General features: G+C 35.9%; 1 protein-coding gene across 4 annotated transcripts in view; it reads right to left on the reverse strand.

Moving 5' to 3' along the window:
* LOC123538120 (spermatogenesis-associated serine-rich protein 2-like) overlaps nucleotides 1-24,072 on the reverse strand; it is a 103,624-nt gene that overhangs the window by 55,804 nt on the left and 23,748 nt on the right. For 3 of the 4 annotated variants that reach the window (XM_053529578.1, XM_053529576.1, XM_053529577.1), the window contains exons 2-3: nucleotides 20,104-20,180; nucleotides 12,999-13,107 (exon numbers count right to left, since the gene is read on the reverse strand). In XM_053529578.1, coding sequence (XP_053385553.1) covers nucleotides 12,999-13,107; nucleotides 20,104-20,139 — 145 coding nt within the window. In that variant the 5' untranslated portion in view covers nucleotides 20,140-20,180. Of the gene's footprint in view, nucleotides 1-12,998; nucleotides 13,108-20,103; nucleotides 20,181-21,275; nucleotides 21,386-24,072 lie in introns of those variants that run through there. The other variant, XM_053529579.1, reaches the window with a different exon arrangement.

The raw sequence follows: 24,072 nt of genomic DNA on the forward strand, positions 1-24,072 counted from the left end.
TATGGCCACTAGAAAGGTCACAAGGTTTTTCTATTTTTAGATCTATTGACCTAGTTTTTGACCCCACACGACCCAGTTTCAAACTAGACCTAGATATCGTCAAGGTGAACATTCTGACCAATATTCATGAAGATCTCATGAAAAATATGGCCTCTAGAGAGGTCACAAGGTTTTTCTATTTTTAGATCTACTGACCTAGTTTTTAACCCCACTTGACCCAGTTTCGAACTTGACCTAGATTTCATCAAGATAAACATTCTGACCAATTTTCATGAAGATGCATTGAGAAATATGGCCTCTAGAGAGGTCACAAGGTTTTTCTATTTTTAGACCTAATGACCTAGTTTCTGACCCTACGTGACCCAGTTTCGAACTTGACCTAGATATCATCAAGATAAACATTCTGACCAATATTCATGAAGATCTCATGAAAAATATGGCCTCTAGAGAGGTCACAAGGTTTTTCTATTTTTAGACCTACTGACCTAGTTTTTGACCCCACGTGACCCAGTTTCAAACTTGACCTAGATATCATCAAGGTGAACATTCTGACCAATTTTCATGAAGATCTTGTGAAATATATGGCCTCTAGAGAGGTCACAAGGTTTTTCTATTTTTAGACCTACTGACCTAGTTTTTGACGGCACGTGACCCAGTTTCGAACTTGACCTAGATATCATCAAGATGAACATTCTGACCAACTTTCATAAAGATCCCATGAAAAATGTGACCTCTAGAGTGGTCACAAGCAAAAGTTTAAGGACGCACAGACGCACGGACGGACGACGGACACCGCGTGATCACAAAAGCTCACCTTGTCACTTTGTGACAGGTGAGCTAAAAATTGACCAATTAAAAAAAAATGACAGGCATCATCGAAGTACGTTGGTTCATATTTATTTCAAGTTTCATGAAATTCTACCAGCTTGTTACTGAGAAATGGCTGCAGACGTGGATTTTTCATTAAATCAAGGGCAATAACTCTAAAGGAAATTGACCAATCAAAAAAAAAAAAAAACTTGACGGGCATCATCGCAGTATGTTGGTTCATGTTTATTTCAAGTTTCATGAAATTCTACCTGCTACTTACTGAGAAATGGTTGCAGACGGATATTTTTGGGCATTTTTCATTAAATCAAGGGCAATAACTCTAAGGGAAATTGACCAATCAAAAAAAAACTTGATGGGCATCATCGCAGTATGTTGGTTCACGTTTATTTCAAGTTTCATGAAATTCTACCTGCTAGTTACTGAGAAATGGCTGCGGACAGACGGATGGGACAGACGGACAATGCCATTTCAATACCCACCTCCCAATTTCATTGCCGGGGGATAATCATAATAAGCTATTTATAGTAACAACAAAGGGAAGTAATTCTAAAGAGGTGACCTGCACATGACACTCAGTCTCATGATGGTGTACAATTGTGCCAAGTTACATCAAAATCCCTCTATGCATGAAGAAGAAATGCTCCGGACAAAGTCATGCTTGTATCTGACCTCTGGCCTCTAAGTGTGACCTTGACCTTAGACCTAGGGACCTGGTTCTTGTGCACGACACTCCGTCTCATGGTGGTGAACATTTGTGCCAAATTATATCAAAATCCCTCCATGCCTGAAGAAGAAATGCTCCGGACAGTCATTCTTGTATCTGACCTTTGGCCTCTAAGTGTGACCTTGACCTTACACCTAGGGATCTGGTTCTTGCGCAAGACACTTCATCTCATGATGGTGAACAATTGTGCCAAGTTACATCAAAATCCCTCCATGCATGAAGAAGATATGCTCCAGAAAAAGTCATTCTTGAATTTGACCTTTGACCTCTAATTGTGACCTTGACCTTAGACCTAGGGACCTGGTTCTTCCGCATGACACTCCGTCTCATGATGGTGAACAATTGTGCCAAGTTTCATCAAAATCCCTCCATGCATGAAGACGATATGCGCCGGACAAAGTCTGTGGAGGCCGCCCGCCCATCCGCCCGCCAGGGGCATTCCAATAATACGTCCCGTTTTTCAAACGGGTATATAAAAATCAGTCATTGGCAGGGACTGCGTTTTGGGCTAAGTTGAGCGATAACTTTGCTTTAAAAAAATTCACTTCGCCCTTCCCACCCAGAAAAGCAAAGTTCAAGTTGCCCTAAAATTGCATGAAAGGAAAACATAATTGGCAATAAAGAGCGCCGAGATTATACGTCTTGGTTTATATGTAAAATCTGTAAACACAATACGCAATACACAGAATGTCACCGGGAGGCACGAGTGGCAAAACGTGTCAATGACAACAAAAGATGATCACTCGATTTCAGACTGACGTGGCAGAATTAGCTGCTAATTGTTTGCAGTTAATGTGATTGCAGTAAACGATGATAAAAGAACACAATAGTGACCGAAATCAGAGATCGGAGAGCTCGAAAAATTCGTAAACAGTGATAATTAACTTCCGATATTACAGACTAAACTAGAGCTATCACTAAAGGTGATGAATGTACCCCCTGCATGCACTGACACAGTACATTGCAATTTGACGCACACAAGATTGCATAATTACGTGGACTGTATGTATATAGACTGTATGTATACAGTAAAGTAACAACAAGAGCTGTCGGATGACAGCGCGCTCGACTATTCGAAGAATTGATTGAAGAATGGGGTCAAAATATTTCCATAGATTTTCAGACTAAACAAAAAAATGGATTAAACAAAAAATGTTCCTGTATTTGTGGATTTCGATTAGTCTTGCACTAAATGGCAATGTGTGACCATGATGGCAAATATGTTAAGTTATATGTTAGGCAAAACATGGACTTATATGAAAAATTTAACTAATTTCCAAGTCCAAAAGGGGCCATAATTCAGTCAAAATAGTTGACAGAGTTATGTACTCTTGCCTACAGATGGAAATCATGTTGATAAACTAGTGTTAAAAGTTTCAAAGCCACAGTTCAAATAGTTTTGACAAAACGCTGACTTGTAAGAAAAACTGAACAAATTTGAAAGTCCAAAAAGGGCCATAATTCAGTCAAAATAGATGTCAGAGTTATGTACTCTTGCCTAGAGATGGAAATCATAATGATAAACAAGTGTTTAAAGTTTAAAAGACATATGTCAAATAGTCTTGACAAAACATGGACATATACAAAACAGAACCAGTTTCCAAGTTCAAAAAGGGCCATAATTCAGCCAAAAAAGAGGAGAGAGTTACGTACTCTTGCCTATTGATAGAGACTATTATACTGAACAAGATATAAAAGTTTCAAAGCCATATGTCAAACACTTTACACAAAATATAAACTGGTACGAAAAACTTAACCAAGATTTCTAAGTCAAAAGGGGCCATAATTCAGTCAAAATGCTTGACGGAGTTATGTACTCTTGCCTACAACTGGATATTGTGATGGTAAACAAGTGTTGAAAGTTTCAAAGCTTTATCTCAAAAGACTTTGTCAAAATGTGGACTGGTACGAAAAACTTAACCAAGATTTCTAAGTCAAAAAGGGGCCATAATTCAGTCAAAATGCTTGATGGAGTTATGTACTCTTGCCTACAACTGGACATGGTGATGGTAAACAAGTGTTGAAAGTTTCAAAGCTTTATCTCAAAAGACTTTGTCAAAATATGAACTGGTACGAAAAACTTAACCAAGATTTCTAAGACAAAAGGGGCCATAATTCAGTCAAAATGCTTGACAGAGTTATGTACTCTTGCCTATAACTGGACATGGTGATGGTAAACAAGTGTTGAAAGTTTCAAAGCTTTATCTCAAAAGACTTTGTCAAAATATGAACTGGTACGAAAAACTTAACCAAGATTTCTAAGTCAAAAGGGGCCATAATTCAGTCAAAATGCTTGACAGAGTTATGTACTCTTGCCTATAACTGGACATGGTGATGGTAAACAAGTGTTGAAAGTTTCAAAGCTTTATCTCAAAAGACTTTGTCAAAATGTGGACTGGTACGAAAAACTTAACCAGGGTGTGACGCCGACGCCGACGCCGACGCCGTGGTGAGTAGGATAGCTCTACTTATTCTTCGAATAGTCGAGCTAAAAAACAAAGTCCCATAACTATGCAGAATATTTATCTAAAAGAATGTAACATGCACCATGCACAACTAGGGTTGGTACTGATCACTTGTGTGAAGTTTCATTAAATTGTGTGTAAGGGTTTGGTAGATTAGGCATGCACAAGATTGCATATGCAGACTGTATGTACATAGTATGTTAACAAGAAACAAAGTCCCATAACTCTGCAATTTTTGTCGCTGAAAGAACCTAACATGCCCCATGCACAACTACTGTTGATACTGATCACTTGTGTGAAGTTTCATTAAATTGTGTCAAGGGGATGAGGAGAGATGGTGCGCACAAGATTGTGTCTATGTATATAGTACAGTAACAAAAAAAACAAAGTCCCATAACTCTGCAAATTTTTTTTCTGAAAGAACCTAACATGCCCCATGCACAACTACTGTTGTTACTGATCACTTGTGTGAAGTTTCATTAAATTGTGTCAAGGGGATCAGGAGAGATGGTGCGCACAAGATTGTGTCTATGTATATAGTATAGTAACAAAAAACAAAGTCCCATAACTCTGCAAATGTTTTTTCTAAAAGAACCTAACATGCCCCATGCACAACTACTGTTGGTACTGATCACTTGTGTGAAGTTTCATTAAATTGTGTCAAGGGGATGAGGAGAGATGGTGCGCACAAGATTGTGTCTATGTATATAGTATAGTAACAAAAAAACAAAGTCCCATATCTCTGCAAATTTTTTTTCTTAAAGAACCTAACATGCCCCATGCACAACTACTGTTGGTACTGATCACTTGTGTGAAGTTTCATTAAATTCTGTCAAGGGGATAAGGAGAGATGGAGCGCACAAGATTGCGTCTACAGACAGACGGACAGACAGACAGACAGACAACCTGAAACCAGTATACCCCCCCTTACAACTTTGTTGTCGGGGGGTACAATAACGTGTCGGCGCATGGCGTGATTGACATCTGTCAATAGCTAATTAATATACGACGCTCCACCTACTGGCATACGTCCGCTTGTTGCGGCGAACTATATTGAAATTCACCGAGATTTTGATTGACAAGGCAGAACTTTCGAACTCGAGACGAATTGCGGGTAAAGCCGACGCATGGCGCATTTTGTGTGCAGGTCAAAACCTGGAATCTCGGGTCAACCGAACGTAATTCATGGTTTCAGAAAAAAGTCGTTTCGAAATTAATATAGACTACCATTTACTCCCGACGTTTATTTCTCCATCGGGATCTACTTACTAACCATTTTTTACTTTATTTCTCAGTCTGTATTTCTTTCATTAAAAATCATATAAGTTAAATATAATGCCCTTGACAAACTTTTTTAGTATTAAATTTATTGTTTGATAAAAATAACAGACAACTCTTTTAGTTCCTTTTGAAATGTATAAAAGGGAGGTAATACATTTAACCAATTATAAGGTTTTTTATGTCAAAATACGTTGTTTTTAAAAAAATATTGCCCCTGATTTTATCTACTGATCAATACAAATAACATTTCATTGAAAGTTCGAGAGTTTTTAAACTCTGTAGTTTGTCAAATAGGAGGAAGTACAAATAAAAGTTTTAAACTTTAAATGCTCACATACGTGAACGATGCTCACTGAAAAAGCTGCCCTAGGAAGGAAGAAATCCAAGAAAAATCAAGTACTGGTTATACGAAGAAAGATGTGTTGTGTCAAGTTGTCAAACATTTTACAGTAAAAACAGTGCAAATATGTACTGTATTGTTGAAACATGCACTGTTTTTATTTGTATGTCATAACAGATAATTCTACAAATGAAACTGAATAAACAATGTGGTTTTTATTTAATGCATGTGAGCAATGTCCTGCCTCCCAGTTACCAAACTTCTCCCTAAATTTCAAAACTTCTCCCTATTTTTCCTGGAGGGAGAAGTCACTTCTCCCTAATTTTCCAGGCTAAGGTAGTCCCTGCATTTGATTTGCACAAATTCTGTTGCAAAATATTGAACAATTTTTATTTCCTGAAAACGAGAGAAAGTGCATATTTCTCAATGAGAAGCTAACATGCTATTTACATAATACATCTTTAGCCTGAGTAAATCTGAAAATATCAGCATTAACGAACACTTTAACATAACAATACACAATAAAAGTTTGTAACATACAAAGTCATACATCAGAAGTTAATATGGAATGGAAAAGTATGTGTAATTTGGATATTCTCACAGACAAGTATGTGTGACTCTACTCTATCAGGCGACATAAAGTTATAAGTACTACTGTAACAGAAGGCAAAAAGTGCCAATTAGGAAGTCTATATCTCATAAGACAGACATAAGGAGTGTTTGGCCTAAATCTGATTTTAATCAAGGTTCAAACAAGGTTAGAGAGAGTTTATAAGTTTTACTGCTAGAGAGTTTCTTAGATAAGAGCATTCTCTACCAACTATATGAGATGGCAGAGTTTTTGTTCAACAAATACAACTTGGTCCAACCCCCTTTTATCAACCATATTAGCACCAATGATGTGTATTTAAGTTCTGTAGTAAGCCATCTTGAAGGCTTATAAGTGACTTGGGCGTAATGGTAAAATCCATCCTAATACATGAACACTTTTAGCCAAATGTTTGATCTCTAAGTTAGGACCTAATACAAACAGGGAAGATTTATACAATTCAAACAAGAGGCCCAAATGTGCCTAAGCCGCTCACCTGAAGAAAACCTCAACCATCTGACTTTGCTTCTAGCTAAGTTTGGCAAAAATCCTTTAAGCTTAAGTTTGATGTAATTCAGACCAGCAGTTTCAGAGGAGATGTTTAAGTAAAAATGTTGACACAGGACACTGGATGCCGGACTATCCAGCTATACTAATAGCTCTTCCTAAACAAAGTACTAAAACAAGAGCTGTCGTAGGACAGCAACACTCGACTATTCAACAGCCTTGTCAATTGAATGAATACAAAAGTCGATAAGGGGCATAATTTTGTAACAAGAGGGCCATGAAGGCCCTGTATCGCTCACCTAACCTATTGACCTAAAGATCATCAAGATTAACATTCTGACCAGTTTCATAAAGATATGGTCATAAATGTGATCTCTAAAGTGTTAACTAGCTTTTCATTTGATTTGCCCTGATGCCCTAGTTTTTGACCCCACATGACCCAGATTTGAACTTGACCTAAAGATCATCAAAATTAACATTCTGACTAAGTTTCATGAAGATACAGTCATAAATGTGGCCTCTAGAGTGTTAACAAGCTTTTCCTTTGATTTGATCTTGTAACCTAGTTTTTGACCCCACCTGACCCAGATTTGAACCTGACCTATAAATCATCAAGATCAACATTCTGACCAAGTTTCATTAAGATATGGTCATAAATGTGGCCTCTACAGTGTTAACTAGCTTTTTCTTTGATTTGACCTGGTGACCTAGTTTTTGATCCTACATGACCCAGATTCAACCTGGACCTTGAGACCATCAAGATTAACAATCTGACCAAAATTCATGAAGATACAGTCATAAATGTAGCCTCTACAGTGTTAAAAAGCTTTTCCTTTGATTTGACCAGGTGACCTAGTTTTTGACCCCTGATGACCCAATATTGAACTCATCCAAGATTTTACTGAGAGTAATATTCTGACCAAGTTTCATTAAGATTGGGCCAAAATTATGACCTCTAGAGTGTTAACAAGCTTTTCCTTTGATTTGACCTGGTGACCTAGTTTTTGAACCCAGATGACCCAATATCAAATTCGTCCAAGATTTTATTGAGAGTAATATTCTGACCAGGTGACCTAGTTTTTGACCCCTAATGACCCAATATTGAACTCATCCAAGATTTTATTGAGAGTAATATTCTGATCAAGTTTTATTAAGATTGGGCCGAAATTAGGACCTCTAGAGTGTTAACAAGCTTTTCCTTTGATTTGACCTGGTGACTTAGTTTTTGATCCCAGATGACCTAGTTTTTGATCCCAGATGACCCAATATCAAATTCGTCCAAGATTTTATTGAGAGTAATATTCTGACCAAGTTTCATTAAGATTGGGTCAAAATTGTGACCTCTAGAGTGTTAACAAGCTTTTCCTTTGATTTGACCTGGTGACCTAGTTTTTGACCCCAGATGACCCTATATCAAACTCGTCCAAGATTTTATTGAGGGTAACATTCTGACCAAGTTTCATTAAGATTGGGCCAAAATTGTGACCTCTAGAGTGTTAACAAGATTTTCCTTTGATTTGACCTGGTGACCTAGTTTTTGACCCGAGATGATCCAATATCGAACTGGTCCAAGATTTTATTGAGAGTAATATTCTGACCAAGTTTCATTAAGATTGGGCCAAAATTGTGATCTTAGAGTGATAACAAGCTTTTCCTTTGATTTGACCTGGTGACCTAGTTTTTGAACCCAGATGACCCTATATCAAACTCGTCCAAGATTTTATATAGAGTAACATTCTGACCAAGTTTCATTAAGATTGGGCCAAAATTGTGATCTTAGAGTGATAACAAGCTTTTCCTTTGATTTGACCTGGTGACCTAGTTTTTGAACCCAGATTACCCTATATCAAACTCGTCCAAGATTTTATATAGAGTAACATTCTGACCAAGTTTCATTAAGATTGGGCCAAAATTGTGACCTCTAGAGTGTTAACAAGATTTTCCTTTCATTTGACCTGGTGACCTAGTTTTTGACCCCAGATGACCCAATATCAAACTCGTCCAAGATTTTATTGAGGGTATAATTCTGACCAACTTTCATTAAGATTGGGCCAAAACTGTGACCTTTAGTGTGTTAACAGTCAAATTGCTGACGACGGACACAGGGCGAGCACAAAAGCTCACCTTAGCTAAAAAGGGAAGCAGGCTTACGGAACCTGCATAGTGCTTATCAGCTCATGACAGTAGACTAGTGTGTGAAGTTTCAATCCATTCCCATTAGTGGGTACTGAGATACCAGCTTACATAAAAGAATTTAACCAAAAACTGCTAAGTTGTAAAAGGGGCATAATTTTGAAAAATAATGCAAGGTAGAGTTACTAAACCTTTGCACTGCATGTCATATCATGACAGTGAACAAGTGTGTGAAGTTTCAATCCATTCCAATAAGTGGATACTGAGATACCAGCTTACATACAAAAACTTAACCAAAAACTGCTAAGTAGAAAAAGGGGCATAATTTTGAAACAAGAGGGCCAAGAAGGCCCTGTATCGCTCACCTGACCTATTGACCTAAAGATCATCAAGATAGTTTCATTAAGATATGGTCATAAATGTGGCCTCTAAAGTGTTAACTAACTTTCCTTTGATTTGACCTGGTGACCTAGCTTTTGACCCCATATGACCCAGATTCGAACTTGACCTAAAAATCACCAAGATTAACATTCTGACTAAGGTTCATGAAGATACAGTCATAAATGTGGCCTCTAGAGTGTTAACTAGCTTTTCCTTTGATTTGACCCGGTGACCTAGTTTTTGACCCCACATGACCCAGATTGGAACTTGACCTATAGATCATCAAGATTAATATTCTGACCAAGTTTCATTAAGATATGGTCATAAATGTGGCCTCTAGTGTTAACTAGCTTTTCCTCTGATTTGACCTGGTGACCTAGTTTTTGAACCTACATGACCCAGATTCAAACTGGACTTTGAGATCATCATGAGTAACATTCTGACCAAGTTTCATGAAGATATAGTCATAAATGTGGCCTCTACAGTGTTAAAAAGCTTTTCCTTTGATTTGACCTGGTGACCTAGTTTCTGACCCCACCTGACCCAGATCTGAACATGACCTATAGATCATTCTGACCAAGTTTCATTAAGATTGGGCCAAAATTGTGACCTCTAGAGTGTTAACAAGTTTTTCCTTTGATTTGACCCGGTGACCTAGTTTTTGACCCCAGATGACCCAATATCGAACTCATCCAAGATTTTATTGCGGGTAACATTCTGACCAAGTTTCATTAAGATTGGGCCAAAATTGTGACCTCTAGAGTGTTAATAAGCTTTTCCTTTGATTTGACCTGGTGACCTAGATTTTGACCCCAGATGACCCAATATCAAACTCGTCCAAGATTTTTATGAGGGTAACATTCTGACCAAGTTTCATTAAGATTAGGCCAAAATTGTGACCTCTAGAGTGTTAACAGTCAAATTGTTGACGCCGGACGGACGCACAACTGACGACGATGGACACTGGGCGATCACAAAAGCTGACCTTGAGCACTTCGTGCTCAGGTGAGCTAAAAATGCAAAGTAGGGTTATGGGACCTGCACAGTGCATGCCAGATCATGACAGTGAACAAGTGTGTGAAGTTTCAATCCATTCCCATTAGTGGATCAGGTATCAGCCTAGGTCAAAATTTTAGGGAGAAGTGACTTCTCCCTCCACAAAATATAGGGAGAAATTGAGAAATTTAAGGAGAAGCATCGGCATAGCATTCAGTTTCTTGCCTATATATATCCACTATCTGTGGGTCTAGCTGTAACTTATAAACAGTAATTATTTAAGGAAATTGATTCTTGCATTATCATTTTCATGAATTTCTAAATAAAGTATAAACTTAGCTAAGAAAAAGTCGCCTTTAAATTTTTATCCGAAATTTACATGTCCGAAATTCGTAAATTTAACAGGAGCACGATCAAAACGGCGTGAAAATTTTCATTAATGTTTCAATTCTCGTACTTTTATAATGCTCGATTTTTGCACCAACTTGTTCAGATTTATACATTTAATTTATTTATTTATTATTTTTTTCGAAAATAATACCAAACTCGTAGTTAATGGCGATCTTTTTACAATATTTTGTACGGCAGTTCTGACGTCCGCGAAATCATTTTTTATCCACATTACCCGAGCCGTTCATTTACAGAAATTGACCGTAATTACAGGCTTTCAAGTGACCTGTAATGAAAACCTAGGAGAAAAGTAGGAGCCTCTGACATAAAAAAGTAGGAGAAAAGTAGGAATCTGATAATAAAAAGTAGGAACTTATTAGAACAAACTCAGGCCCGAATCCAGAAATATCTGATTGGGGAGGCATCAGTTTTAGTACAAAAGCGTAACAGGCAAGGTGCATAGCGCCGAAAGGTTTTGGGGTACTGGAGGGGTATTCCCCTCATTTTAGGGGTGGAGATCAGGGGACTGTTGGACAATTTTGAAATAAAGGTGTGAAACAGTGGAGCTCTGGTGCATTTCTTTTTTTCTTTGGTCTAAAGTTTGAAGTATGGGAGGAGGCATCCAAGACATTTTATGGGATGGGGGGTTCTCCCCCTGGAAAATTCTGAAATACAAGTACGAAATGGTGGGTCTCTGGTGCATTTATTTGTCTAAATTTTTAAGGATGGGAGGAGGTATCCCAATCATTTTAGGGGGGTCAGGGGGCTTTCCCCCTTGGAAAATTTTGAAATGCAGGTTGAAACAGTGGGCTCTGGTGCACTTTGAGGTATGGAGAAGGTATTCCAATCATTTTAGTGGGGTCAGGGGCCCCGTGGAAAATTTTGAAACACAGGTATGAAATTGCTGGCTCTGGTACATTTTTGGTCTAAATTCTTAAGTACGGGAGGAAGAATCCCAGTTATTTTAAGGGGATCAGGGGGGCCCTTCCCCTGGAAAATTTTGAAATATAGGTATGAAACGGTGGGCTCTGGTGCAATTTTTGGTCTAGATTTTGAGGTATGGGAGGAAGTATCCCAGTCATTTTAGGGGAGAGGGGTTAGAGGGCTCTCCCCCTGGAAAATTTTGAAATACAGGTATAAAATGGTGGGCTCTGGTACATTTTTAGTCTTAATTTTGAGGTACTGGGGGGGGACACTTTCCTCAGTTGGGTGCAACTTTGATGAGTATAGGTCACTTCTCAGCAAACTTGGTGGGCATGGGCACCCTCTATCTAGCCCAGGATCTGTACCTGAATCTTGTACATTTACTCACAATTAGGAAGCAGGACATAAATCACAATATATAAGGTCTGTCTATTTTCATGATACTTTGAGGTGCCCATTGTACATAGCTACTTAACCTCTTATGCTTCAAAATTAAGGTCAGTATTCAACTTACATAACAAACTGTCAGCAGGTTTCTGCATGCATAAGAGGTCACCAGCAGCATGTCAAAGGTCTCTAGAGCATCACAAGTACACTACCAGTCCTTATATTATGTAACAAAATTAGTTATATAAATAGACTTACAATATTAAAATTGTGTTAACATATTTCTTCTTCTTTAGATAAAAAAGTAGGAATAGTAGGAGTTTTTTCAAAACAAGCAGGAAAAAAGTAGGAACAGACCTAAAAAGTAGGAATAGTAGGAAAAAGTAGGACTACTTGAAAGCCTGTAATTATGGTAATTGAAATAATTTTTGAAGTAATCTTTAATAAAATGAAAGAATAATATACAATTGTTGCATAAAATCATGCTCTCGTTAAGTTTATCGGCTTTTTACACGCAGATTGAAAATTTTCAAAATGGCGGCGGCTTACAATATTATTGATTGACACTGTTAGATATTAACGCTACGATTGGCTGAAGTTTGACAGGCGAGTAGGCGGGGTTGACTATGGATTTATCGATAATTTAATCTAGAATATGCATCAAGTTTTGCAACTTTAAGTAAACAGATAATAACTCGCTGAAAAACTCGGCGATTTGGATTTCGCCCGGAGGCGATAATTAGGTGAAGTGGCCGACTTTAAAGCGACGATATCGCTCAAATCGCCTTGTAGGCTGATCCCTGGTGGATACTGAGATACCAGCTTACATACAAAAACTTAACCAAATTGGGACGCCGACGCATGGGTGAGTCCTATAGCTCTACTATTCTTTGAATAGTCGAGCTACAAATTGCTGTTTTACAACATAAAGAAGCCCTACCACTTGTAAGACATGTATTTTACTACTGGTGTGAACAATTTTACAAGCCCCATCTAAAAAGTGAAGATATTAATATAAAGCTTGAAGAAAAAGGAAGGTGAGAGACTTACCTTCAAGATAGGCCTGTATAGTCTTCTCTACATCATAGTCATAAAACTGTAGCACCAGGATTATTTCGTTGTTGCTTCTTCCACTTACAACTTCTCTCACAGAATTTACCTGAAATTACAGAACCACACTGAATGACTATTTTAGCAACTTCCACAGACATTCCAGTTTATTTCTCTTGTCAATAAATGATCAAATGTTAGCACGACTTGTAAATCATTTATCAAAGAGCTGTCCTAGGACAGATGCTAGACTATTCAAATTGTTGTCCCAGGAGCAGGAATACTACCCTAAATGTTAAACAGAGTTTCAATCAAGTATTTGCATTAGTTTTGGAGATAGTATTAACTTGCATGCAAAACTTTAACCAGACGTTTTTTTAAAGAAGTTTTTATGTCCAACAGGGAACATAATTTGGCAAAATACATGTCAGAGTTATGGAACTTGATGCTATGACCTAATTTTATAAATCTAAAGAAACATGTGAAGTTTCAATTCAATATTTGCATTAGTTTTGGAGATATTAACTTTTATGCAAAACTTAAACCAGGATTTTTTAAGTCCAAAAGGGGGCATAATTTGGCCAAAATAAAAGACAGAGTTATGGGGTTTGATGCTATCACCTAGTTTTATAACCCCGAAGAAACATGTGAAGTTTCAATTCAACAGTCGAGCTAAAAACATAAAAATTTCAGACTGTGGCCTTAAGAAGAAAATAAAGCCTGTCAGTATAAACATGCATTTTATTAGATGAACCATGAATGAGTAATTGTTATTAAAGGCTGCTTACATGCCAATCTTTGTGTACTTGACGGACATGTGCAAATGTTCAACATTTCTCAATCATTAAAACATCATTCTTTTAAATTATATTTCATTTCATAAATCATTCACAAAGCCAGTTTTGAGTGTTTCATGTTAAAGCCACAGGGCTCTGGACAGTTTCAGCTATAACAAGAAATATCTTTAAAAATGATGGTCGGCGAATTGTAATAAGGAAAGAAGTTTATAAATTTTTCATCTTACATTCATCTTTCATCTAACATTTTCAAATTGCAAAACTAAACACCGCACTTTAACAATTTAAATGGTTCTCTTTTAATTTTTCGCAAAGGTTTCGTAGGGTTGCAATTTTGTTTTGTTTATCCTTAGACGAATAATTACAGCAGTAGTTCGATGAAGATTCATAAAGTGGTTCATGAGAAGAGTTCATTAAACGTGTTTATATTTTTAGCTAAATTGGTCCCTATCTCCATTTGTAACAAAATAGCAGGAGACCTTACGATATTGTTACAAATCGAGTTTGATAAAAATCCATTACATTTTAGTGGTTAATGCGAAGAAAGGCATATCTACTTTTAGCTATAGTGGTCCCTAATAGGGCCCAAGTTCCTATATAAATAAATTTGGAAGAGGACCTTATAATGATGCTCCAGACCAAGTATGACAAAGATCCACCAAGCTGTTCATGAGACGCTGTATAAAGGCATTTCTAGTTTTAGCTCTAGCAGCCCCTAAAAGAGGTCAAATGTCCCAGCTGAACAAAGTTGGCTGCGGGCCTAATAAAGATGCTACAAATCAAGTTTGATTAGAATACATGAGAAAAAATCAATTAAAGGATTTTTTTATTTATTATTTTTATTTATTTCTAAAATAGGCCAACTGATCCCGCTTTAACAAATGCATATTCGCTATTCGTGAATCTTTGGACAATGACGTCACACCTATAAAAAGTGAAGGTCAAGCAAAACATACAATTGTTATTATTTCAATATTTCTGTTTCATAAGCAAATTATGACCGCATAAGCAAAGTTTGACCGTAGTTATATCACATAGATAAACTGTATGCAACGTACCTTCATTTCAGTGTAAAATGAGATTCAGTCATTATATAGCATATATATAATGAAACAGATTTGAACTGAGTTCAATACTTGCATACAATACTAAAAAAAATTTTCATATATAACAAATCAGTTAAATAATTTGTAACAAATATATCAAAGCAAACAAGTATTCATTTTAATATGCAAACTGAATAAGTCACAAAAGCAAGAAACCTTTTCATATACAGACGACAATTGTAACAAGGAAAATCTTTTAAAAAGCACTTCTCTACATAAAAGACTCTTATCACACCCTTATTCATGTGATACGCAGACCGTATTCAGCTCTTTTTTTAATTTGATATATGTTGGTATTTGAACAGGTTTTTATCATATTTATTAAACTTACTTATTATTTTGAGATATATCAATATTCTTGCTAAATATACTGAGCCAAAGTTGGCTTTAAAACTCTGAGCAGGGTCGTTTAGGATAAACGCTTTGTCTACATTTCACTCAGCGTAGCACAGTCAACAGAGTGAAAGAAATTGACACTCTCGTCCAATCAGGCAGAGTGTTGCATAAATCTTCCGTTTTGATAAATTATCTATAATGCATTATCAAGTAGTTTGATTGGCAAACTGAAGTCACGTGGCATAGGAAAACGAAAACGAATTTAGACGGCGTCGCCGAAAAATGATCTTTACTTAAAAGTTAAATAGTATTACAGAATTATGAACTGACAGAAAGTTATATACAAACAAGATGGAAACAAGCAAATCTGTTGATTAATTACTGAAGAGATCCTGACAAATGTCTGTGCATCACTGCACAAAGTTCATATTCTGTCTGTTACATTTATTTTAAGAATAATGATATTTGGTCAACTGGTTTCTTGGTTTATGTAGTAATTTTAGGATTTTAAAACAATTCAAGGGCAATAACTCTGAAGTTACTGATGTAATCCTGATTAAAGTTACATGTGCAATACCACACTAAGCTGTTGTATATTTATAATAAGTATAATGAATCTATTGACTACTTCATAATGTAAGAATCTGAGGACTTTAAAGCAATAAATAGAGAATATTAGGTTACTGTCTTATAAATTTAAATTTATTAAGTGAGTCGGAGAAAATATAAAAGTCGAGGCTCTGCCGAGACTTTTATTTATTCGTAGACGAACTTAATAAATTTAAATTTATAAGACAGTAACCTAATGTTCTATTTATCCTACCTTCTGATCTAAAATCATTCTTTAATTAAAATTCAAAATTTACCACCAACTAGATCTGAGTCTGTCTTGCACAGAAATTAATACGCCCCACCATTACACAAACAGGTCTTTAAAATAAAAATATTATAAAATTAGAGCCGAAAAACAAAGGCTAACCTTGTTCTGCTTTGTGTCTGACTTCTCTGTTCTGCTGAACATTAAAGAATAATTTTAATTTGCTGCCAAGTAAAGTTTTGTCCGAAGTTCAGTTGAATGTCGGATTGCCCATCCTCACCAAGCAAACGATTGACGAGACTTATATACACGCCATATCGCCGCTTGACAAAACGAATAGGCAAACCGTTTCCTCGATGATTTTATTCAATAACACACCATTACAGATGCAATATATTCCTAGATTGACGAGTAGAAAGCTAAAATTCTGAACAAACGCTATACATGAGTCACTTCCCGTTTCTCCGAGCGTTTCCGTTATAAAAACTTTTTGTAGTAATTGCAAGTACGGTATGCATACACTATACATTTGTGATGGTCTCACATACCTAATAAAAGCGCGTTTCTGAAAATAATTGCATAAATATGTCTTTTAGCAGTTATTCTCAAAAACAAGATGGCGTCGTTTTAAAAAAAAATCCAAAAAGTAGTCCGCCAAGCTTTATTTAGTCACTGACCAGATAAAGCAAAATTTATCTGACCCCTTGATTTTTGCCTTTATTTTGCATGAAGGTAGGATAAAGGGCTATAACCCTGCAGTTACTGAAGAGATCCTAACAGAAGTTGAAACTCTTCAATATTCTGTTGAATATTTGGGTATTATGATATCCTATCAAACGGCTTCTTCATTATGTTGGAACACCAGGATTTTAAAACAATTCAGGGGCAATAATTCTAAGTTTACTGAAGAGATCCTGATGAAAATTGCATGCGCACCTCTACACAATGTTGTTGTATATTATTTAATTTAGATGAATTTCTACCTTGAATCAAATCCATTTACTAATTACAGAGACAGAGTGAAAGTGCAGGAAGCATAATTCATACAATATTGATGCAAGAGTAATGGACCTTGTGTGACTGATGACGTGGAATAACTATTTTAATTAAGAATCTAAGCCATTAATTTTGATAATAACAGAAATAAGTGAAATTACATAAAACTTTAATCTGAAATTCTTAGTAAAAATGGGGCGTAACTCAAGAAATATTGGTGCCAGCCTTATATCCCATGTGATGTGGGTCAAGATGAGGGATAATAGCTTAAGTCTGAAGCAAATCCAACAAATAATAATAGAAAAAGTGGATGTGCATTAAAAGCTTGGCCAAGGATCCTAGATGAGGATGCAAGGTGGGAAGGATAGCTTTCCATATACTCGAGCTATAAATAATACTTCTCAAAACAGGAAGAGTCAATCTGATGACTGAAACTATATTTTTGGCTCATTATCTACATGTCTCCCCACACAGATTGCAATGAAATAGGGGGTTTCCAAGGAAATCCATTACTGAATGTTTATTGAACCTTTCATCACATGCATACATAACTCTTCTACAGGCAGGAACATTTGAAGTCAACCATCTCTTTGTCAAGCTTATCACCTCAACTTATCACCTAACATTAAAGCAGTGTGCCCTTTAAACTTAATTTCTGAAAATGTCAAACACATATCTCACATTAATCAGATGTAAGATGTAAATTTCAAAGTTCTTTAAATTAAGAATGTTCATTCACACTGATGACAAGATTTGTTTTGATACATTATAGTAAATATACATATGATAATATACTAGTTTAACAAGAGCACCGCCTTGCGGGGGCAGACGCTCATCTGACTTTTTGTCTCAGTATAATAGAAATATTGTCCTACCAATTATTTTCTATGTCCAAAAGGGGCCATAATTTTTGCAAAAAGCAGGATGGAGCTATGGTACTTGCTGTGCAGAGTCAGCTTTTAATGGCGAATAACTGGAACAAGGAGCTGCGTTTTTAAAATGCAAAATCATACTGAAGTGTGTATGATCAAATATGTTGTTATCCGATGTTTTAAGTTTATGGTGAAGATCATATGAAGGTCAAGGTCATGTATAAATAGATCAGTTTGTAGGTCTTGCGATAAGGTTTTCTGAGTGTGAGTATGAACTAAATTGTGTCATTTATGTAAGCTGTAGGGCTAAAAATGTTGTTCATTATAAAAGTATGCTTGTTTTTACTAGACTGCCAGGATACAGTACTGAATTAATTTTACAAAACTGTAACAGTTTTAACCTGACACCATCTTATAAACATCTTGTTAAAATAATTCCATCAGCACATCTTATAAAATCTAACAAGATTACTCAGAATAATAGAAAAAGAAAATATTATGCTTGTGGGACAATTCGAATAATCGAGCATTGACTGTCTTAAGGACCGCTCAATTTCCTGTCCAGTCCAAAACTCTGTAAATCCTTGAAGGGATTCTAATATTACATGGCACAAAATGTATCCCGGTCATGCATAATAACTCGGAAGCCACAAGTCAGTAGTGCTGTTTTTCTGTTTGCTCCATAACTCTGTCATCCTTATATTACATGACTTGTATGGCAAGTGCAATACAGAGGTTAACTAGATCTGCTTTTGAGAAAAGCGCATGTCTCCAACAACTGCCTAATCATCTAAATAGTAAGTCATTCTTTTTATACTGTTTGGGTAAATCAAGGGCCATAATTCTGAAATACCTTGGGCGATTTGGCGAATTATCGAGCTTGGCCGAGGACTTATGGTCAAACACATTTTGCTCAAGTTTGGTGAAGATCGGATAAGAAATGTTCGACTTAGAGCGCAGACAAGAGCAAAAAGGCCGATTTTCAGTACTTCAAGGGCCAAAATTCTAAAGTGCCTAAGCCAATTTGGCTAGTTATCGAACCTGGTCGAGGACTTATGGTCACACACATTTTGTTCAAGTTTGGTGAAGATCGGATGGGAAATATTAGACTTAGAGTGCAGACAAGAGTAAAAAGGCCGATTTTTGGTAATTCAAGGGCCATAATTTCGAAGTGCCTGGGCCGATTTCGCTAGTTATCAAACTTGGCCGAGGACTTATGGTCAAACACATTTTGTTCAAGTTTAGTGAAGTTCGGATGAGAAATGTTCGACTTAGAGTGCGGACAAAATGGTTTTTGGTGCATGTTTAAGAATGAAGACTTCAGCATTTTTATGAGTCTAGGTGATTCATTAATTATTGTCAAGTGCCATAATTCGGAAGACCCTGGGCCAATTTGGCTAGTTATCGAACCTGGCCGAGGACTTATTGGCAAACACATTTTGTTCAAGTTTGGTGAAGATAGGATAAGAAATGTTCGACTTAAAGAGTGCGGACAAGATTAATGGTTTTTGGTGCATGTTTGAGAATGAATACCGGTACTTCAGCATTTTTATGAGTCTAGGTGATTTATCAATTATTGTCAAGGGCCATAATTCTGAAGAGCCTGGGTCGATTTGGCTAGTTATCGAACTTGACCGAGGTCTTATGGTCAAACACATTTTGTTCAAGTTTGGTGAAGATCGGATGAGAATGTTCTATTAAGAGTGCGGACAAGTTTTGTGACAGAGAGACAGACTGACAGACACACAAACAACAGTAAATCAATGTCTCCCACACCACTGTGTGGTGGAAGACAAAATAAGTCCAGCCCTGGTCAGTCAATCAATATTTCAACAAAATTCTTTTAAATTCAACTTAACTTTGAAAACTGATTATTTTGCCTCCAGACCTAAATGTGTACATTTTTAGTGTTAACAAATAAAAGTACAGTTTCTATTTTACTATTGTCACTTAGTATATGTTGACTGAATGCTATTATAATTCATTATCGATTAAATTAGTAAGGTTATCTTAAGGTAGATTTGTACTTTCTGAGGAAACAGTTTAAATGCCATAGTTATGAAAACTTGACTTGTGAAGTCATCTCATAATGCTATACAGACTTGTGAAGACTGAAAGTATTCTGTTCAGCAGCAGATGTTAGTTAGTGATAGGCACAGTCAGCAGACAAGCATGACATACCTTTTCTTTAATGTTTTCTTGTGCTACATCTGCCATGACCGCCTTTGTGCGGGAGTTGAACGTAAGTGTTGTAGTATCTGTAAAAGACAAACAAATTATCTTTAAGAAGATAATGTTTAAACAAGAGACACCACTAAAGTCTTGTTAATAGCAAATTACTTTTGACTTTTACAATACTTTACTTATTGAGCCAATTGGTTGTCAATTAACTCAATTTTGACTAATTCAACCCAAACGAATCAGTCAAAACAAGCAAATTCAGTAAATTGGTATCCCCGCCAAACAGATTAAAGGTTTCATCCTTGAAGCATTACCTGCCTGTAACTAGAGTTATGTAACTTGCCCCACAAGGTCACCTCATGATGCAGAAGACATGTAAGTTTGAAAGTATTTGACCAAGAAGTTTTAGAGAAACGGCTTACATGCGAAAGTTTACCTTTAAATTCTGAGTTAAGGGGTATAATTTTGAAATTATAACAGGTAGAGTTGTGTATCTTGTCCCTGATTTCCACATCAATACAGAATTTTATTACCTCTGTGTAATATTACATAAAAATATGCATGAAAAGTAGAAGTGCACAGTCATGCTTGTGAACTTGGATGTACGGACCTGACCTTCTACACAACACTCATCACCTCCCCAAAAGTTTCACTGGAATTCTTTGAAGCATTACAAAGTTTTAGCCAAAAACATTTAAATGTTTACGATGGATAAAGAGCAAACAAACAGCAAACTAAAACACAGTACGCCAGCATATCAACTATATCCTTCCCTTCTGGGGCATAAAAATTAACTTAGAATGCCCAACTTCTTAAAAGCGGGAAAACGGCTGTCTTCTTTGAAATCACAACTTTTTTTAAAAAGTAGCCTTCATAGATAATTTTTACATAATTATTTAAAAGATCTAGTGAAAATATAACTGCCTGACCTAGAATGCATAAACATTAAACAAAGTACAAACTACAATGTAAGTATTTATTATAATTTCTTCTAAAGGTCAACTATAATCTCTGAGATATGATTAATTCTATTATTGTCCCATTTTAATTCAGTTATCCAAACTTCTAAATGTGGCATAGGTAAAGTCAGCATAAAACTTAATTCTACAGTCTCCTAACTATATTCATTGCAGAGCAAAACAATCTGTCTGAAAATTTTAGGTATCATTTACCTTTACATCTTAGAAACACCTTTATATATAGAAACTATATCAGATTCTGTTTAATAACTATATATCCAGTATGTTTGTTAAATACCTATATAGCTGTATACACAGGTAAAATGTGAAAAGTCCAAACTAACAAAACAAGGCTATTTCACTCATTTAAATGTACATATCTCTGTATCTAGTTTAATCAATGGTGCGCTTCCTTTATCACAAATTAAAGGCTGACTTTTATCACAACAATTTTTTTTTATTTTATCACAACAAACTAACAGAAAAATAAAACAGCTTAAATCACAAAATGAGACTTAAAGCAAATATATTTTTGAATTTTTTTAATCTGGACACAGCTTTAATTAGGAGTATGTAAACTTTGCGGACTTTGAAGTACTTGAGTATGAAAATGCTCTCTGTCAAACTTCAATTGTGTGTCTATAGGACACTGGTGTGATATTAATTATGTATATCACCAACTTAACATCACACATTTAAATATTTAGAGACAGCTAAAAATGATTTGACTGAAATATAATATAGCACTCTATATTTTGATCAGCCCTCTGTATTCTCCTGGTAATAGGTAGGGCTGTCATTGATAGAAACGATATCGATGTATCAACGATATTTTTTGGTCGATCGATTATCGATTCCCATTTTTAAAAATCGATATTTTACACAGAGAAAAAAACTGTCCAGATAAACACTCAGACCCTCTAAAACAACTTTTCTGCCTGCAAAAATGCGCCCTAAGTAACGGAAGTTGTTAATAAAGGTCATGTCTAAACTTGTCCCGTAGCAGTCTTTTCCAACTAGTCGGCACTACCTGTATGGGGAAATACATAAATACAAATAAAACACATGAAAAGCATGCAATTAAACTAAAAATAACATTAACAAGAAGGTATATAGCATGTACATAAACAAATAGGTTGTTACACTAACTTAATAATCGATGTATCGTCGATATCTGTCTTCCGATATATCAGTATCGTCGATATGACAAAGACCCAATCAATGACAGCCCTAGTAATAGGGTTGCCACGACAACTCAAATGTCATTTATTTGTGAAATATCTTACAATCTGATTTGTCTTCAATAACTGAATTATAACATATATGTTTCTAGTTTCTGCATGAACATAAGAAACACAATGACTTTCCAGTATTTTAAACAAGTTATTACACAATAATCATATCATTTCACTAACTTAAGTTTTCTCATGGAATAGCCTGTATATGTATTTTTTTTTTTATTTATAATTTATATTAGGTTATACAGGACATGTACATTTGTTTAGCTGACAAACTCAATAAATTATCTGGAGTATTGTGAAATAGAAAAACAAGTAAAATTAGATTAGATAATTTCTATAAATATTTTCTGTACTATTAGCGATACATCTGTACTGTACTTTGAGTCATTCATTAAAAGTATGGTTTCAATGAAACAAAGCTAAGTTGAACATGGCAATTAAAGTGGCTCATTACTTTCTCTATTATTGAAAGAACACACTCGACAAGTAAGTTGGCATACACTAATTATATAATGCATTAATGACTTCACCTAACAAGAAATGTCTTTCCTTAGTTAGAACTTTCCTTACACTTCAAATTTCAGTGTACACCAAAGACTAGCTTTTATTCTGAAAACCAAACTCAGAGTTACTTATATTATCATACATGATCTTCAAATGTCATAAACGTAACTCAAGCCCTTCACAGTTAAAAAAACAAGAACAAAGTTACAGACCAGGATCCTGGTATATCAGTAATTCCAAAACCTCACAACAAACATTGAATCGAGACTTCTACATGTACACTAACAAATTCTTTAACAAACATGTGTTTTAAAGTACACTTTACGAAAATCAGAGTATCAGATTTCCATTTTGTCTGGGAATTGCAGATGTTTATCACACAGAAGCAAATGGATCTCTAACAACATACATTACATACAATTGCCCCAACTGATAAAACAGATTTTACAAGTATATGTCTCAAAACTTTATCATACTGCCAGAATAACCAAGTATTAACACAGCAAAGATGGTTAAATGACTATTATGGCATATACAGAAAACTGATTAACAAGAGGCTCAAATGGGCAAAAATCGCTCACCTAAAGGAGAACCTTGACCGTCTGACTTTGCTTCTGACCAAACAGTTTCATTAAAAGTTATTCAAAGCTTTCATTTTTTGCTGTCACTATAAAAAGCTTGACAGAGGTCCAACCAAGGCTGCCACATATCTGGCTGACAGAGGTCCAACCAAGGTGCCACAGATCAGGTTGACAGAGGTCCAACCAAGGCTGCCACAGATCAGGTTTGGTCCATAAAGTGGTTTATGACAAGAACTGTTTAAAGATTTTTTTTATTTTGAGCTCTGGAAGTCCCTACCTGCAGTCAAGTGGAAACATTTAAATAAACCTGAGAAAGACTGTTACAGGCTAAGTTTAGTGAATATCTTTGAAGAAGTTCATGAGAAGATCAAGATGTTATTTGAAGGTTTCCTATTTTTAGATCTGGATGCCCACAAAATGGGCCAAGTTGGAACCATTTGAATAAATTTCAGAAAGGGCCATACAAAGATGCTACAGAGGATCCATCAAGTGGTTCATGAAAAGTTGTTTGAATATTATTTTTTCGTTAGCTCCGGCCCAAAGGGGCCAAGTGCAACAATCTGAATAAACCTTAAAGAGGCCAACACAAGGATGTTACAAACCAAGTTTGGTTTTATTCTGACCAGTAGTTTCTGCAGAGATGTAAGTAACAAGAGCTGTCCATAAAACAGCCAATGCTCGACT

This window comes from Mercenaria mercenaria, chromosome 18, assembly GCF_021730395.1.
Source record: "Mercenaria mercenaria strain notata chromosome 18, MADL_Memer_1, whole genome shotgun sequence".
Classification (NCBI taxonomy): Eukaryota; Metazoa; Mollusca; class Bivalvia; order Venerida; family Veneridae; genus Mercenaria; species Mercenaria mercenaria.